Here is a 19,792-nt window from a genome sequence, read left to right on the forward strand (position 1 = left end):
TTTGAACTGAGGCTTCTCACCGCACTCGGTGCTCTTTTTGAACTGAAGCCTCTCACCGCACTCGGTGCTCTTTTTGAACTGAAGCCTCTCACCGCACTCCTTGCTCTTTTTGAACTGAAGCCTCTCACTGCACTCGGTGCTCTTTTTGAACTGAGGCTTCTCACCACACTCCGCGCTCTTTTTGAACTGAAGCCTCTCACCGCACTCCTTGTTCTTTTTGAACTGAAGCCTCTCACCGCACTCCTTGCTCTTTTTGAACTGAAGCCTCTCACCGCACTCCTTGCTCTTTTTGAACTGAAGCCTCTCACCGCACTCCCTGCTCTTTTTGAACTGAAGCCTCTCACCGCACTCGGTGCTCTTTTTGAACTGAAACCTTTTACCGCACTCTGTGCTCTTTTTGAACTGAAGCCTCTCACTGCACTCGGTGCTCTTTTTGAACTGAAGCCTCTCACCGCACTCCTTGCTCTTTTTGAAATGAAGCCTCTCACCGCACTCGGTGCTCTTTTTGAACTGAAGCCTCTCACTGCACTCCTTGCTCTTTTTAAACTGAAGCTTCTCACCGCACTCGGTGCTCTTTTGGAACTGAAGCCTCTCACCACACTCCTTGCTCTTTTTGAACTGAAGCCTCTCACCGCACTCCTTGCTCTTTTTAAACTGAAGCCTCTCACCGCACTCCTTGCTCTTTTTAAACTGAAGCTTCTCACCGCACTCGGTGCTCTTTTGGAACTGAAGCCTCTCACCACACTCCGCGCTCTTTTTGAACTGAAGCCTCTCACCGCACTCCTTGCTCTTTTTAAACTGAAGCCTCTCACCGCACTCCTTGCTCTTTTTAAACTGAAGCTTCTCACCGCACTCGGTGCTCTTTTGGAACTGAAGCCTCTCACCACACTCCGCGCTCTATTTGAACTGAAGCCTCTCACCGCACTCCGCGCTCTTTTTGAAATGAAGCCTCTCACCGCACTCCTTGCCCTTTTTGAACTGAAGCTTCTCACCGCACTTGGTGCTCTTTTTGAACTGAAGCCTCTCACTGCACTCCTTGCTCTTTTTGAACTGAAGCCTCTCACCGCACTCCTTGCTCTTTTTGAACTGAAGCTTCTCACCGCACTCGGTGCTCTTTTTGAACTGAAGCCTCTCACCGCACTCCTTGCTCTTTTTGAACTGAAGCCTCTCACCGCACTCGGTGCTCTTTTGAACTGAAGCCTCTCACCGCACTCGGCGCTCTTTTTGAACTGAAGCCTCTCACCGCACTCGGTGCTCTTTTTGAACTGAAGCCTCTCACTGCACTCGGTGCTCTTTTTGAACTGAGGCTTCTCACCGCACTCGGTGCTCTTTTTGAACTGAAGCCTCTCACCGCACTCCTTGCTCTTTTTGAACTGAAGCCTCTCACCGCACTCCTTGCTCTTTTTGAACTGAAGCCTCTCACCGCACTCCTTGCTCTTTTTGAACTGAAGCCTCTCACCGCACTCCTTGCTCTTTTTGAACTGAAGCCTCTCACCGCACTCCTTGCTCTTTTTGAACTGAAGCCTCTCACCGCACTCCTTGCTCTTTTTAAACTGAAGCCTCTCACCGCACTCCTTGCTCTTTTTAAACTGAAGCCTCTCACCGCACTCCTTGCTCTTTTTGAACTGAAGCCTCTCACTGCACTCGGTGCTCTTTTTGAACTGAGGCTTCTCACCACACTCCTTGCTCTTTTTGAAATGAAGCTTCTAACCGCACTCCTTGCTCTTTTTGAACTGAAGCCTCTCACCGCACTCCTTGCTCTTTTTGAACTAAAGCCTCTCACCACACTCCCTGCTCTTTTTGAACTGAAGCCTCTCACCGCACTCGGTGCTCTTTTTGAACTGAAGCCTCTCACCGCACTCGGTGCTCTTTTTGAACTGAAGCCTCTCACCGCACTCGGTGCTCTTTTTGAACTGAAGCCTCTCACCACACTCCTTGCTCTTTTTGAAATGAAGCTTCTCCCAGCACTCGCCGCTCTTTTTGAACTGAAGCTTCTCACCGCACTCGGTGCTCTTTTTGAACTGAAGAGTCAACCACATTGCTGTGGGTCTGGAGTCATATGTAGGCCAGATCAGGTATGGACGGCAGATTTGCTGCTCATAGAGCAGAGTTGATTGAGGGGAGATTTAATAGAGGTGTACAAGATTATGACGAACTTAAATAAGTTAGACAAGGGAAAACTGTTCCCACTAACCAATAGCAGAAGGATGAGGGGACACAGATTGAAGGTTTTGGGCAAGAGATGCAGGGGGAATATGAGGAAGAACTTTTTTACGCAGTAGTTGGTAATGACCTGGAATGCAGTGCCCTCAAGGGTGGAAGTGGTGGTAATCAATGACTTCAAAAGGAAATTGGATTGCCACTTGAGAGAAATGAACTTGCAGGGCTATGAAGATCGAGCTGGAGAGTGGAACTGACTGCATAGCTCCGTGGAAAGTCGGCATGAACTCGATTGGCCGGATAGCCTCTTTCTGAGACTTCAGTTATGTGGATAGATTGGAAAAGCTGGAGTGTTCTCCAAGAAAAGAAGATTGAGAGGAGATTTGATTGAGGTGTTCAAAAACATGAGGGGTCTTGATGGAGTAGATAGAGAGAATCTGTTTCCGTTGCTGGAAGGATTGAGAGCTAGAGGACACAGATTTAATGTGATTGATAAAAGAACCCATGGCAACATTAGGAAAAACTTTCTTCCATAGCGAGTGGTTAGGATCTGAAATGCACTGCCTGAGTGTGTGACATTAGAGGCAGATTCAATCGTATTTTTCAAAAAGGTATTGGATAAGCACCTGAAAGGAAAAAAATTGCAGGGCTGTGGGGAAAGGGTGGGGGAGTAGAACCAGTTAAATTGCTCTTGCAGAGAGCTGGCACAGAATAGCCTCCATCTGTGCTGCAACCATTCTGTGATTCCTTCCATAAAGGACATTAATGAACCAGAAAGGGTTTTTATGACAATGATAGCTGGTCTCAGTAATGGTGCCATGAAACTTTCAATTCCAGATTTTATTCATTAATTAATTAAATTTAAATTCCACCAGCTGCAATGGTGAACATTTCCGCAATGCCACCATATTCCTTATCCCCTCCTCTCGCCTCACACTTGCTCCCCTCTCACCTCGCCTTCCTACTTAGCCTACGTCCCGCCCCGTCTCGCCTGCTTCCCGCCCCGTCTCGCCTGCTTCCCGCCCCGTCTCGCCTGCCTTCCCGCCCCGTCTCGCCTGCCTTCCCGCCCCGTCTCGCCTGCCTTCCCGCCCCGTCTCGCCTGCCTTCCCGCCCCGTCTCGCCTGCCTTCCCGCCCCGTCTCGCCTGCCTTCCCGCCCCGTCTCGCCTGCCTTCCCGCCCCGTCTCGCCTGCCTTCCCGCCCCGTCTCGCCTGCCTTCCCGCCCCGTCTCGCCTGCCTTCCCGCCCCGTCTCGCCTGCCTTCCCTTCCCGCCCCGCCTCGCCTGCCTTCCCTTCCCGCCCCGCCTCGCCTGCCTCGCCTGCCTTCCACCCCTCCTGCCTCGCCTGCCTTCCACACCCCCCCCCGCCTCACCTGCTTTCCACCCTTCCAGCCCCCCCCGCCTCGCCTGCTTTCCACCCTTCCAGCCCCCCCCCGCCTCGCCTGCCTTCCCGCCTCGCCTCGCCTGCCTTCCACCCCTCCCGCCTTGCCTGCCTTCCACCCCTCCCGCCTCGCCTGCCTTCCACCCCTCCCGCCTCGCCTGCCTTCCACCCCTCCCGCCTCGCTTGCCTTCCACCCCTCCCGCCTCGCCTGCCTTCCACCCCTCCCGCCTCGCCTGCCTTCCACCCCTCCCGCCTCGCCTGCCTTCCACCCCTCCCGCCTCGCCTGCCTTCCACCCCTCCCGCCTCGCCTGCCTTCCACCCCTCCCGCCTCGCCTGCCTTCCACCCCTCCCGCCTCGCCTGCTTTCCACCCTTCCACCGCCCCCCCCCCGTCTCGCCTGCCTTCCACCCCTCCCGTCTCGCCTGCCTTCCACCCCTCCCGCCTCGCCTGCCTTCCACCCCTCCCGCCTCGCCTGCCTACCACCCCTCCCGCCTCGCCTGCCTACCACCCCTCCCGCCTCGCCTGCCTTCCACCCCTCCCGCCTCGCCTGCCTTCCACCCCTCCCGCCTCGCCTGCCTTCCACCCCTCCCGCCTCGCCTGCCTTCCACCCCTCCCGCCTCGCCTGCCTTCCACCCCCCCCCCGTCTCGCCTGCTTCCCGCCCCGTCTCGCCTGCTTCCCGCCCCGTCTCGCCTGCCTTCCCGCCCCGTCTCGCCTGCCTTCCCGCCCCGTCTCGCCTGCCTTCCCGCCCCGTCTCGCCTGCCTTCCCGCCCCGTCTCGCCTGCCTTCCCGCCTCGCCTGCCTTCCACCCCTCCCGCCTCGCCTGCCTTCCACACCCCCCCCGCCTCGCCTGCTTCCCGCCCCGCCTCGCCTGCTTCCCGCCCCGCCTCGCCTGCTTCCCGCCCCGCCTCGCCTGCCTTCCCGCCCCGTCTCGCCTGCCTTCCCGCCCCGTCTCGCCTGCCTTCCCGCCCCGTCTCGCCTGCCTTCCCGCCTCGCCTGCCTTCCACCCCTCCAGCCTCGCCTGCCTTCCACACCCCCCCCCGCCTCGCCTGCTTTCCACCCTTCCACCCCCCCCGCCTCGCCTGCTTTCCACCCTTCCACCCCCCCCGCCTCGCCTGCCTTCCTGCCTCGCCTCGCCTGCCTTCCACCCCTCCCGCCTCGCCTGCCTTCCACCCGTCCCGCCTCGCCTCGCCTGCCTTCCACCCCTCCCGCCTCGCCTCGCCTGCCTTCCACCCCTCCCGCCTCGCCTCGCCTGCCTTCCACCCCTCCCGCCTCGCCTGCCTTCCACCCCTCTCGCCTCGCCTGCCTTCCACCCCTCCCGCCTCGCCTGCCTTCCACCCCTCCCGCCTCGCCAGCCTTCCACCCCTCCCGCCTCGCCTGCTTTCCACCCTTCCACCCCCCCGACTCGCCTGCTTTCCACCCTTCCACCCCCCCAGTCTCGCCTGCCTTCCCGCCCCGTCTCACCTGCCTTCCACCCCTCCCGCCTCGCCTGCCTTCCACCCCTCCCGCCTCGCCTGCCTTCCACCCCCCCCACCTCGCCTGCCTTCCCGCCCCACCTCGCCTGCCTTCCACCCCCCCCGCCTCGCCTGCCTTCCACCCCCCCCGCCTCGCCTGCCTTCCATCCCTCCCGCCTCGCCTCCCCCCTCCAACCCCGCCTCGCCTCCCCCCTCCAACCCCGCCTCACCTTCCCCCTCCAACCCCACCCCCTCGCTTTTTCCCTCCAACCCCACCTTCTTTGGCCCCTCATGTTCCCACCCCAATCCTTCCTCTTTCTGCTTTGGCAGTGTAGTCAGAAATGCCAAAAAATCACTAGGAAATAAAAATGGAAGTATCCCAGATAAACTGAAAACAAGTGTAGTGGTTTTTATAATGTGGGAAGTGCGGCTGCCAATTTGCACACAACAAGATCTCACAAACGGCAATGCGATAATGACCAGATTAATCAGTTTTAGTGATGTTGGTTGAGTGCTGTGCTGATAATATATGGTAAGTAACTTGTTAATTGTAATTTGGAGCCGTTTTGTAAATAAGCAGTCATGTCAAGGATTGCAAGTAGTTGTAATTTCTTTTGACAAGAGAAATAAGATTTGAGTTGCTACAATCAGTTCTTGAATGACTTGTACCAATAGAACTGAAAAAGCAGCTGATTGCTCCTGTGTGCTTTAATGGTTTGATGGGAATGAGAAAACAGCTATAACTGATCTGACTTGAGAACTTCTGTTTCGATTGGCGTATGTTGCATTTGTGATGTAATTTGTTACAGTAATCTTGATTTATGAATGAATCTTTGTGCATTTCAAGTGTGGCTTGAATCGATAAAGGAATTGTTGTACGGTACATATTGGTAAATGAAAAAATCTTCAATGGTTTTGTAATTTTGGGTGAATTGCAATTACTGCTGAATAGTGCAGCTGTCTAACAACTGGTTAATTGAGTAGAAAGTGTGGTCTAAATTAGATGTGCTCATCTTTGAGGCATCTGCTAGCGAAACATTGGCACAGTGTAGAGGCCACTTGAGTTTTAGAATTGTATTTAATTATGACTGCTTGTTTAAGTAATAATAAGTCACGTCTTTTGCTCTGTTACATACTTCTGTCATTACCAGTGTAAACGTATGTCCAAGCTTGTTTTGCTCCATTGTTGGGTGAAAGCAAATAAAGGAAAAGCTTCTTCAGAGTTTAGTATCTATACCAGAAAGTTACAGATTCAGATCCATAGAGGTATTTGAAAAGTAGATTGATACTCGCGAGGCAAGGGCATTAAGGGATATGGAGAGAGGGTAGGAAATTGGAATTGAAGAAATAAAATTGCCATGGCCTAAAAAATGGCAAAGAACATGAAGGGAGGACGAGTAGGCCATGCGGCGCCTCGAGCCTGCTTCTCTATTCAATAATATTATGGCTGAACTTCTACAACAACTGCACTTTCCCAACCTATCCCCATATCCCTTGATTCCCATTGTACCCAAAACTCTCTATCAGTTTTGAACATATTCATCAACTGTGCATCCACAGCCTTTTAGGGTTGAGAATTCCTAAGATTCACAACCCTCTGAGTGAAGAAATTTCTTCTCACCTCAGCATTAATGACTGACACCACGATGGACTGAATGGCCTACTTGAGTTTATGTTTCCAGCTGAAAGTGCATCAGCTAAATCTCTGATCAAATGAGATTACTCCAATGTCTGTTGAACTGTATTACCATTTTAAACAGGACAGATATATGTGATGTTTGCAATTGTTGAATAGTAGGGTGAACTGGGAAATTACTGAAGGCATAGGGAGAAATTCTTAATTTGATAAAATCCAACAAAATACTAAGGTGTTCAGAGCCGAAGATTTTGTTTTTATCGAGGGCGGCGTAGTGGTTAGCACCGCAGTCTCACAGCTCCAGTGACCTGGGTTCGGTTCTGGGTACTGCCTGTGCGGAGTTTGCAAGTTCTCCCTGTGATCGCGTGGGTTTCTTCCCACATGCCAAAGACTTAGGGGTTGATAGGTAAATTGGCCATTGTACAAAATTGTCCCTAGCGTAGGTAGGTGGTAGGAGAATTGAGGGAAGGTGGGATGTGAGAGGGAAAAATAGGATTAAAGTAGGATTAGTACAAATGGGTGGTTGATGGTCGGCGTGGAGTCGGTGGCCCGAAGGGCCTGTTTCGGTGCTGTATCTCTCTATGACTCTATTTGGTAATGTTAGACACTACAGTTAGCCACAGTTGGGCTCCAAGCTGAGTGATGGTAAAAATCAGTCAGGATTCCCACACCTGATTAACTTTAGTTGACTGGAGTACGCACATGGGGATGCATGTCGATTGAGAATAGGCTTGGTTGTGTCCACTATTTTTGAAATTTGATAACATAAGGATTGGGAGCAGTAGGCATTGGAGGGAGTGCGCAAACCTCCAAACTACTCATCGACCTGTCCCTCGTGGTAGAGGCTGCAGATCACGCATTGAATTTACCAGCCATCTCAGAACCCATTCGGGCCCTTGAGTTTGCTCTACCGTTTAATAAGATTATGGCTATTCTGATCGTGGCCTCAACTCCACTTTCCTACCTGTGCCCCATAACCCTCAGCTTCCTTGCAGATTAAAAATCTGTCAAATCAGCGTTGAAAACATTCAATGACCCAGCCTCCACTGCTCTCTGGGGAAGAACAAGATCCTCCAAATCAGGTAGCGAGAAAGGTGGTGCAACAGCAGTATCCTTTCCCAAGCCAACCTGTCCAGCATTTGGGTGCTAATGACCCAAAACCAGCTCTGCTGGGCGGGATGTCGTTGGCATGCCTGACACCAGACTCCTGAAGCAGCTGTTCTACTTGGAACATGATGGCAGCAGGAAACTCCCAGGCGGACAGCGGAAACTCTTTAGAGATGCGCTCAGAGCATCCCTGAAGAGGTCAAACATCCCCTTCGACTCGTGGGAGATTCTGGCTCGTGACCATCCTAGATGGAAGAACGCTCACTCGGGAAGGCATCGTACATCTCTAGGGACTTTGTCGGGAACATGCAGAGGCGAAGGCGAGGTGTTGGAGGGAGTGCGCAAACCTCCAAACTACTCATCGACCTGACCCTTGAAGCACCACCTGCCCCTCGTGGTAGAGGCTGCAGATCACGCATTGACCTCACCAGCCATCTCAGAACCCATCAAACTGGAGTGAAAGCAAGTCATCCTTGATCCGAGGGACTGCCTAAGAAGAAGAATTCTAAAGGTTAATGAGACAAGAAATTGCTCTGCATCTCCATCTTAAATGGGAGGCCCTCTTATTCTGAAACTGTGCCCTCTAGTTCTTGAGTTCCCTACGAGGGGGAACATCCTCTCAGCATCTACCCTGTCAAGCCCCCTCAAAACTTATGTTTCAATAAGATCACCTCTCATTCTTCCAAACTCCATTGAGTAGAGGCCCAACCTGCTCAACCTCTCCACAAAAAGAATGTTGACCATTTAACAGTTTTTGCAATCAGTATTTGGGTTAAAATTGTCTTGTGTCACTTAGAATCATAGAATGGTTACAACAGCGCAGGAGGCCATTCAGCCCAAAATGTCCATGCCAGCTCTCTGCAGCAGCAACTCAGCTAGTCCCACTCTCCTGCCTTAACCCCTAGCCCTGCAAATATTTTGACTTCAGGTAATTATCCAATTCCCTTTTGAAGGCCTCAATTGAACTCCACCACACTCGAAGGCAGTGTATTCCAGATCCCAACCACTTGCTGTGTAAATAAGTTTTTCCTCATGTCGCCTTTGGTTCTTTTGCCGTTCACCTTAAATCGGTGTTCTCTGGTTGTCGGCCCTTCTGCCAATGCGAACAGTTTCTCCCTATCTACTCTGTCCAGAACCCTCGTGATTTTGTACCCCTCTATCAACTCTCATCTCAACCTTCTCTGCTCTAAGGAGAACAGCCCGAGCGTCAATAATCTGTCTTCGAAACTGAAGTCCCTCACCCCTGGAACCATTCTCGTAAATCTTTTCTGCACCATCTCCAATGCCTTCACATCCTTCCTAAACTTTGGTGTCCAGAATTGGACACACGACTTCAGTTGAGGCTGAACCAATATTTTATAAAGGTTCACCATAACCTCCTTGCTTTTGTATTTTATGCCTCTACTTATAAAGCCCAGGATCCCGTATGTCTGTTTATCCACTTTCTCAATCTGCTCTGCTACCTTCGACAATTTTGCACATATACCCTTGGTCCCTCTGCTCCTGCACCCCCTTTAGAATTGTATCCAGTTTTTTATATTGCCTCTACTTGTTCTTCCTCCCATAATGTATCACTTTACACTTCTCTGCATTAAATTTCATCTGCCACGTGTCTGCCCATACAACCAGCCTGTCTCTGTCCATTTGAACTCTTATCACTATCCTCCTCACTGTTGACAATACTTACAAGTTTTGTGTGTTCCGCAGATTTTGAAATTATGATCTGCGCACCCAAGTTTAGGTCATTAATATAGGTGAGATGGGAGTGACTGCCCTTGACATCAAGGCAGCATTTGACCAAGTATGGCATCAAGGAACCTTAGCAAAATTGAAGTCAGTGGGAATTGGTGGAAAATTCTCCACTGGTTGGAATCATATCTAGCACAAAGGAAGATGATTGTGGTTGTTGGAGGCCAATCATCTCAGTGCCAGGACATTGTTGCAGGAGTTCCTCAGGGTAGTTGCTTCATCAATGACCTTTCCTCCATCATAAGGTCAGAAGTGGGGATGTTCACTGATGATTGCATAATGTTCAGCACCATTCGCGACTGCTCAGATACTGAAGCAGTCCTGTCCACAGCAGCAAGACCTAGATAACATTCAGCCTTGGGCTGATAAGTGGCAAGTAACATTCACGCTACACAAGTACCAGGCAATGACTAACTCCAACAAGAGAGAATCTAACCATCTCCCCTTGACATTCAATGACATTCAATGAATCCCCCACTATCAACATCCTAGGGGCTACCATTGACCAGAAACTGAACTGGAGTAGCCATAAAAATACCGTGGCTACAAGAGCAGGTCAGAGGCTATGAATCCTGCGGCGAGTAACTCACCTCCTGACTCCCCAAAGCCTGATCACCATCTACAAGGCACAAGTCAGGAATGTGATGGAATACTCTCCACTTGCCTGGATGGGTGCAGCTCCAACAACACTCAAGAAGCTCAACACCATCCAGGACAAAGCAGCCCATCCACTAACATTCACTCGCTCCACCACCGACGCACAGTGGCAGCAGTGTGCACCATCTACAAGATGCAATGCAGCAACGCACCAAGACTCCTTCGACAGCACCTTCCAAACCCGCGACCTCTACCAACTAGAAGGACCAGGGCAACAAATGCATGGTAACAGCACCACCTGCAAGTTCCCGTCCAAGTCACACACCATCCTGACTTGGAACTATATTGCTGTTCTTTCACTGTCGCTGGGTCAAAATCCTGGTACTCGCTTCCTAATTGCACTGTGGGTATACCTACCCCACATGGACTGCAGAGGTTCAAGAAGGCAGCTCACCACCACCTTCTCAAGGGCAATTAGGGATTGGCAGTAAATGCTGGCCTGGCCAGTGACACCCACTTCCCATGAATGAATAAAAAAAAACACTGTGGCTACAAGAGCAGGGAATTCTGTGGCAAGTAACTCACCTTCTGACTTGCTGAAACCTGTCCACCATCTACAAGGCACAAGTTAGGAGTGTGATGGAATACTCTTCACTTGCCTGGATGAGTGCAGCTCCAACAACACTCAAGGAACTCGACACCATCCAGGAGAACACAGTCCACTTGATCAGCACCACGTCGATCACCTTAAACTTTGCAACTTGCAAGGCCTCTTTGACGGCACCTTCCAAACCCGCGACCTCTATCGCCTAGAAGGACAAGGCAGCAGACACGTGGGAGCAACAGCACCTGCAAGCTCTCCTGTAACTTGGAACTATATTGCTGTTCCTTCACTGCCACTGGGTCAAAAACATGGAACTCGCTTCCTAACCGCACTTTGGGTGTACCTACACTGTTGGTCTGCAGCACTTGAAGGCAGCTCGCCACCACCTTCTCAAGGGCAATTAAGAATTGGTAACAAATACGGGCTTTGCCAACGATGCCCTTATCCCATGACAGAATTATTTTAAAGTAGTAATGGCGACACAGTGGTGCATGGGTTTTCGCCGGGTGCTCCGGTTTCCTCCCACAGCCAAAGCCTTGCAGGTTGATAGGTAAATTAGCCATTATAAATTGCCCCTAGTATAGGTAGGTGGTAGGGGAATTGTGGGGATGTGGTAGGAATATGGGATTAATGTAGGATTAGTATAAATGGGTGGTTGATGGTCGGCACAGACTCGGTGGGCCGAAGGGCCTGTTTCAGTGCTGTATCTCTAAATAAAATAAAATAAAATTAATACCTTCCTCCAGTCCGAAAAATAACCGTTCACTACTGCTCTCTGTTTCCTGTCACTCAGCCAACTTTATACGTGTGCTGCCACTATCCCTTTATTCCATAAGTATGTGTATGTATGTACTTCATAAGTTAAAATTGATTTATTACTGTTTTCGTCTGTTACATGGTAAACTAGTAACAATTCCATTTGTTAACGAAAACGTGAATAGTTCCTACCTGAAAGCCATTGAGGTTTCTTGTTCTGCTATCTTTGCTGATCTGTTCGACATACTTAAAGAAACTTGCATTTAGCCTTTAACGATCTTGAAGTATCCTATTGCAGTAATTTTGAAGTGTAGGTACTGTTTGAATGTAGGGAACTGCAGCAGCTAATTTTCCCATGGCAATGCCCCACAAACAGCCGTGACATAAATGACCAAACCATTTGCTGAGTGATGCTGGTTGAGGAGTAAGTATTGGCCAGGCCATCAGGGTGAATTCCTCTGCCCTTTGAATAGTGCCATAGGAACTTTTACATCCGCCTGAGAGGGCAGTCACGACCTTGGTTTAACATCTGATCTGAAAGACTAAATGCCCTTTTGGTAAAAAGATTCCTTCTGACATTTCCTATTTTCCTCTGTTGTCCTTAATTTTTAACTATGACCTTGTGCTTAAATTCAATACATATCAAAAAAAGCTTAATAATTATTTGTGCAAAACATACATTCTTCTATTTGACTGAATCTATTTTGAAATCCTCAAGGTAGTATACCATTATAGTTTGTGCAATAATTGTGGGTACAATGATTGATTTTGTACTCCAGAGTACCTCACCCTTGTTTCAGATGAATACAAATTGGTTATATGATAGACCTTACTGTACTGGCAGATATTCTAAATCTCTCCCTCCCCCTTTGTCTCTATCCTGCTCTCTTTCCCTCCCTCTGAGTCTGTCTCTCCTTCCTCCTCAGTCTCTCCCTCTCTCTTTTCTCTCTCTCACCACATTTTTGTCTGCCTCTCCTTCCCTTTGACTCAGTCTGTCTTCCCCCTACTCTCAGTCTCGCCACCTCCCCACATCTGCTTTCTTCACCCTCTCATCCTGTTTCCTTTCACCACTCACTCTCTTCCCTGTTTTTGTCCCCCTCTCTGTTTTTCTCTCTTTTCTGTTTTCCCTTCCTCTATTTCTGCATTTATGTCACTCACTGTCTCCTGCTCGGGCCCTTGCTCAGTGTCATCCTCAGTCTTGCATGGAATATGTAAAAATAATTTGGCCCATGAATCACGTTACTTTCCAAGACTACCGCATTGTGGCTATCATGGATTGCACAATACTTACTCAGGCTGAGGAAAGCTGTGCAAATCCTAAAATGAATATTGTCATTGTCAGGATACTCTAAAATTGTATACAATTAAACCACCACAAAAGCATGACTAGTGTGTGTACAAATGGATATCTTTGAAATGCTTGACTACTACTATACCAAGAATTTAAAGAATTTACTGATTTTTGTCTTTTTGAAATGTTGAACTAAGAACAGAATATGCTGGCAACACTCAGTAGGTCAGACAGTATCTGTGGAGAGGGAAAAATCTCTCAGAACACTTTCTAAACTGTTCGACAAACTACTTAAGTGAATTAATCCTTTGTTTTTGTGTATCTGCAGTGAGCAAAGTATATGCCAGGCGCGAGCTGCTGTTATGGTGTATGATGATGGCAATAAGAAGTGGGTACCAGCTGGTGGAGCAACTGGATTCAGTAGAGTACATATTTACCACCACACAGGCAACAACACGTTCCGAGTGGTGGGGAGAAAAATTCAGGACCATCAGGTAGAAATTACTTTTGTTCAGCTTCATACTGTGGGTATCTCAGTTTCTGCACATTCACAGTTTACTTGGGTGTGAATGTGTAAGATTGTCATTTCATTTTGGTTTCCTGTCTTTCAGTTCACTAGATTTTCTTTTAACTTATTGTTTTTGTGGCAATTTTGGTCTGTTCTATATTAAAATAAGCTTTACTTTTCAAATTTTCTTTGACTTTTTTTCAGCTGTTTTTAATAACCATAGAGCTATGGCAATTCAATATTGTAGATATTGAGTACACCAGTGACATTACTATTGTCTGTTCATAATAATTCTCAGAATCTAGTTCCCTTGAAGTTAATGGTGGGCTGCCACCTTGAACTTCTGCGCTCCATGTGGTGAAGCTGCTCCCACAATTTTATTCGTTAGGGAGTTCTAGGGTTTTGATCCAGTGACGTTGAAGGAACAGTGATGTATGACCAAGTCAGGATGGTGTGTGACTTGGGAGGTGATGGTTTTCCTATGCACCTGCTGTCTTTGTCCTTCTAAGTGATGGAAGTCATGGATTTGGGAGGTATTGCTGAAGAAATTATCATGAATTACTCCAGTGCATCTTGTAGGCATGGGGGGCGAGTGGTGCAGGGAGTGAATATTTAAGTCAGTAGATAGGGCACTGATCAAGCGGACTGCTTTGTCCTGCATTCATTCAGTAAGTGGAGAGTATTCCATTGCACTTCTGACTTGTGCCTTGTAGATCGTAGAATCATAAAATGGTTACGAAACAGAAGGCGGCCATTTGGCCCATCGTGTCTGTGCCAGCTGTCTGCAAGAGGAACTCAGCTAGTGCCACTCGCCTGCCCTTTACCCATAGCCTTGCAAATTTTTTCTGTTCAGATAATTATCCAATTTCCTTTTGAAAGCCATGATTGAATCTGCCTCAACCACATACTCAGACAGTGCATTCCAGATCCTAACCACTCGCTGCATTAAAAAAAAGCTTTTCCTCAGGCCGCTTTTGGTTCTTTTGCCGTTCACCTTAAATTGGTGTCCTGTGGTTGTCAATCCTTCTGCCAGAGGTCACAGTTTCTTCATATTTACTCTGTCCAGAGCCCTCATGATTTTGAACACCTCTATCAAATCTCCTCTCAGCCTTCTGTTGGAGGGGAACAGCCCCAGCTTCTCCATTCTATTCAAGTAACTGAAGTTCCTCATCCCCTGGAACCATTCTCGCAAATCTTTTCTGCTGGCTGTCTAAAGCCTCACATTGTTCTTAAAGTTTGGTGACCAGAATGGGACACGATACTCTAGTTGAGGCCGACCCAGTGTTTTATAAAGGTTCACCATAACTTCCTTTGCTTTTGTACTCTATGTCTGTATTTATAAAGCCTAGGATCCCATACACTTTATTAACCACTTTCTCAACCTTTCCTGCCACCTTCTACAATTTTTTCACATATATTCTTTGTTCCTGTACCGCCTTTAGAATTGTATCCTTTATTTTGTATTGCCTTTCCTCGTTCTTCCTACCAAAATGAATCACTTCACACTTCTCTGTATTAAATTTCATCTGTCACTCATTCCACCAGCCTGTCTGTGTCCTCTTGAAGTCTATCACTATCCTCCTCCTCAATTCACAATACTTGTGCCATCTGCAAATTTTGAATTCAGCTTTGCACACCCAAGTCCAGAACATTACTATTTCAAGAAAGGCAGTACCAACCCCTAGGGAACCCCACTGTATACCTTCATCCAGTCCAAAAAAACAACTGTTCACTATTTCCATCTGTTTCCTGTCACTCAGCCAACTTTGTATCCATGTTACCACTGTCCCTTTAATTCCATGAGCTTCAACCTTTCTAACAGGCCTGTTATGTGGCATTTTATCATATGACTTTTGGAAGACCATGTACACCACATCACCCCTCTCTGTTACCTTACCAAAAAACTCAAATCAAGTTAGTTAAACAGAGTTTGCCTTTAACAAACCTATGCTGACTTTCCTTAATTAATCTACATTTGTTCAAGTGACTGTTAATTTCATCCTGGATTATAGTTTCTAAAAGCTTTCCCACCACCAAAGATAAAACGACTGTCCTATAATTGCTGTGCTTATCCTTACACCCTCTTTTGAACAAGATTGTAACATATGCCAGTCTAGAGTCCCGTGGCATGACCCCTGTAAGTAAGGAAGATTGCAAGATTATGGCCAACGCCTCTGCAATTTCCACCCTTATTTCCCTCAGTATCCTGGGTTGTGTCTGATCTGGTCCTGGTGACTTACCATCTTTAATTATAGCCAGCCATGCCTTCTGCCTCCATGTGTAGATCCCTTTTTAGTCCCGATTCGGACCCACCCCTCATTTTACGACCATTTTACTATTTACATCCCTATTGAAGACTTTTGGATTCCCTTTTATTTTAGTTGCCAGTCTCCTCCTCGTCGCTCTCAATGCTTCTCATTTGTTTTTTCACTTCCCTTCTGAACTTTGTACATTCAACTTCGTTGTCCCTTGTATTCGCAACCTGACATCTGTCAAACACCCTTTTTCTGCTTCATCGTACTCTCTACCTCTTTGGTCATCCAGGGAGCTCTGCCTTTATTTGTCTTACTTTTTCTCCCGTCATGGAAATGTACCTTGACTGTACCTGAACCATCTACTCTTTAAAGGCAGCCCATTGTTCCATTACAGTTTTGCCTGCCAATCTTTGATTCCAATTTACCTGGGTCAGATCGGTTCTCACTCCAGTGAAAGTGGCCCTCCTCTAGTTAAGTATTTTTACTCCGGATTGCTCCTTGTCCTTTTCCGTAGCAAACCTAAACCTTTGATGCTATGATCACTGGCCCTAAAATGTTCCCCTACTGACATTTGATCCACTTGACCCACCTCATTCCCCAGAACCAGATCTGGCAATGTCTCTTTCCCAATTGGGTTGGAAGTATACTGATCTGGAAAATTTTCCTGAACACACTTCAGAAACTGTTCCCTCTCTCTGCCCTTTACACTATTACTGTCTCAATCTATATTCGGATATTTCAAGTCCTGCATTGTAACTACTCCTTCGCTTTTGCACTTCGATATAATTTCCATGGAAATTTGTTCCTCTATATCTTTCCCATAGTTGGTGGCCTGTAGAATGCACCCAGTAGTGTAATGGTACTTCTATTGATTCTTGGCTCTATACTTGACCCCACCCTTCCCCCCACCCCTCCCCCAGGACATCTTTTCTCTCCAGTACTGTAATATTCTCCCTAATCAATACTGCACCTCCCCCCACCCGCCCACACCCTTCCTTCCCTCTCTTTCCTGAACACCTTGTATTCAGGAATATTTAGTACCTAGTCCTGCCTATCATTGCCATGACATCATATTCCAGTGTGGCTATTCGTGCATGCAGCTCAACAACCTTATTTACAATGCTCACTGTATTCGCATACGTGCACTGTAAACCTAGTTTAGACCTTACTGCATTCTGTTTTACTCTGACTCCACCTAATACCTGACTATTTCTTGCTCTAGTGCTATCTGTTCTGCCAATCCTTTGTACACCTTGTTTTTCTTTTCCAATGATACATCTTGGTTCCTATCCCCTGCCAAGTTAGTTTAAACCCTCCCCAACAGCACTAGCAAACCGCCCTGCAAGAGCATTGGTCCCGGCTCTGTTGAAATGCAACCAGCCTGGCCTCAATGTCCTCCTTCCTTTTTTTAAAGCTCTCCCTGCTTCTGCTCTACCCTCCTATTTTTAAACACACTATTGTGTGGCACTGGGAGTAATCTGGAGATTGCTACCTTTGAGGTTCTACTTACTCGTCTTTTTTATTCGTTCTTGGGATGTGAGCATCGCTGGCAAGGCCAGCATTTACTGCCGTTCCCTAATTGTCCTTGAGAAGGTGACGGTGAGCTGCCACTTTGAACGCTGCAATCTTTATGGTTGGGTACATCCACAGTGCTGTTAGGGAGGGAGTTCCAGGATTTTGACTCAGTGCCAGTGAAGCAATAGCGCTACAGTTGCAAGTCACGTAGGTGTGTGACTTGGAGGGGAACTTGCAGGTGGTGGTGTTCCTATGTGTCTGCTGTCCTTGTCCCCCTCGGTGGTAGAGGTTGCGGGTTTGGAAGGTGCTATCGAAGGAGCGATAGTGATTTGCTGCAGTGCATCTTGTATATGGTACACATTGCTGCCACAGTGCACTGGATGGAATGAATGTTTAAGGTGGCAGATGTGACAGGACTGCAGAGCTTTGATCTGATCCATTGGTTGGGGACAGTCACTGTGACTTAAAACAAGTGGCTAATGAGATAGTTGATGCGTTGGTTTTAATTTTCCAAAATTCCCTAGATTCGTGGCAGGTTCCATTATATTGGAAAATAGCCAATGTAACTCCTTTATTCAAAAAGGGAGGGAGACAGAAAGCAGGAACTACAGGCCAGTTAGCTTTACGCCTGTCATCGGGAAAATGTTACAAGCAATTATTTAAAGACGTTATAGCAGGGCACTTAGAAAAATTGTGGGTAAGTCAACATGGTTTTGTGAAAGGGAAATCATGTTTAACCAATTTATTGGAGTACTTTGAAGAAGTGACATGTGCTGTGGATAAAGGGGAACCAGTGGATGTACTATACTTAGATTTCCAGAAGGCATTTGATAAGGTGCCACAGCAAAGGTTATTGCGGAAAATCAAAGCTCTTGATGTAGGGGGTAACATTTTGGCATGGATAGAAGATTGGCTAGCTAACAGGAAACAGAGAGTAGGCATAAATGGGTCATTTTCTGGTTGGCAAGATGTAACGAGTGGTGTGCCACAAGGTTCACTGCTGGGGCCTCAACTTTTTACAATTCGTATAAATGACTTGGATGAAGGGACCAAAGGTATGGTTGCGATACAGTGGCTACAAAGGGATATAGATAGGTTAAGTGAGTGGGCAAAGATCTGGCAAATGGAGCATATTGTGGGAAAATGTGAAATTGCCTATTTTGGCAGGAAGAATAAAAAAGAAGCATATTATCTAAATGGTGAGAGATTGCAGAGCTCTGAAATGCAGAGGGATCTGGGTGTTCTGGTGCATGAATAGCAAAAGTTTAGTGTGCAGATACAGCACGTAATTAGGAAAGCGAATAGAATGTTATTGTTTATTGCGAGGGGAATTGAATACAAAAGTAGGGAGGTTATGCTTCAGTTATACGGGGCATTGGTGAGACCACATCAGGAGTACTGTGCACAGTATTGGTCTCCTTATTTAAGGAAGGATGTAAATGCATTGAAAGCAGTTCAGAGAAGGTTTACTAGACTGATACCTGGCATGGGCATGTTGTCTTGTGAGGAAAGATTGGACAGGCTAGGCTTGTATCCACTGGAGTTCAGAAGAGAAAGAGGCAACTTGATTAAAACATATAAGATTCTGAGGGGTCTTGATGTTGGATGTGGAAAGGATGTTTCCTCCTGTGGGAGAATCTAGAACTAGAGGTCACTCTTTAAAAATAAGGGGTCACCCATTTAAGACAGATGAGGAGAAATTATTTCTCAGAGGGTTGTGAGTCTTTGGAACTCTCTTCCTCAAAAGGCGGTGGAAGCAAGTCTTTGAATATTTTTAAGGCAGAGGCAGATAGATTCTGGATAAGCAAGAGGGTGAAAGGTTATCGGGGGTGGGCGGGAATGTGGAGTTGAGGTTACAATCTAATCAGCCATGATCTTGTTAAATGGTGGAGCAGGTTTGAAGGGCTGAATGGCCTACTCCTGCTTCTAATTCATATGTTCATATGTATGATTGTATGACCTAACCTATGCAATTCAGCTCTTGTCCACATTTGGGCCAAGGCTGTAACAAGGTCTGGAGCTGAGTGGTTTTGATGGAATCCAAACTGAGCATTGGTGAGTAGTTACCATTTGATAGCACTATTAATTACTCCTTCCATCAATTACTGATGATTGGAAATAAGTAGATGAGGTGGTAATTGACTGGGATAGATTTGTTCTACTTTTTGTGGATCGAACACATAGGCAGCTTTCCACAGTTGGGTAGATACCAGTGTTGTAGCTATACTGAAAAGCAGCTAGAGGTGTAACTAGTTTCGAGCACAGACTTCAGCTCTAGAGCCAGGATGCTATTGGATATTATATCCTTTGCCGTGACCCAGTGCACTCAACCCTTCCTTCATGCCGTATAGAGTGAATCCAGTTGGCTCATGACATTTATGATGGAGGAGGCCAAGATGGATCATTGACTTGACTCTTCTGGCTAAAAATGGTTGTGAATGTTTCAACCTTGTCTTTTTCAGTCATGCTGGATTCCATCATGGTTGAGGATGGAATATTCAATGAGCTGCCTCCTTTGGACATTTCTGATACTGTTATAAGAAGAATTGTAGTGTCACCTGTGGGCTTACATTAGCACATGTTGGCATTGCACTGCTGTGTATTTGATGCTCTCTGATTTGTGTCAAAGGATGGCAATATCGTCATCACTCATTTCTTATATAGTGTCAAGCTATTCCTTTGGCTAAAACACCACAGCTTGGGAATCTGGTCACTTATCAGTCTTGATTAGTGATACCAAGATATTAAACCATCTTGAGTAGATACTACTTGGTCTTGGTACTTGT

At 47.4% G+C, this 19,792-nt stretch overlaps 1 protein-coding gene across 3 annotated transcripts in view; it reads left to right on the forward strand.

Annotated features, from left to right (window-relative positions):
* Positions 1–19,792, forward strand: part of enah (ENAH actin regulator) — a 618,517-nt gene that overhangs the window by 261,382 nt on the left and 337,343 nt on the right. For all 3 annotated transcript variants that reach the window (XM_068028274.1, XM_068028276.1, XM_068028275.1), the window contains exon 2: positions 13,057–13,222. In XM_068028274.1, coding sequence (XP_067884375.1) covers positions 13,057–13,222 — 166 coding nt within the window. The remainder of the gene's footprint in view (positions 1–13,056; positions 13,223–19,792) is intronic.

This window comes from Heterodontus francisci, chromosome 3, assembly GCF_036365525.1.
Source record: "Heterodontus francisci isolate sHetFra1 chromosome 3, sHetFra1.hap1, whole genome shotgun sequence".
NCBI classification, from domain to species: domain Eukaryota; kingdom Metazoa; phylum Chordata; class Chondrichthyes; order Heterodontiformes; family Heterodontidae; genus Heterodontus; species Heterodontus francisci.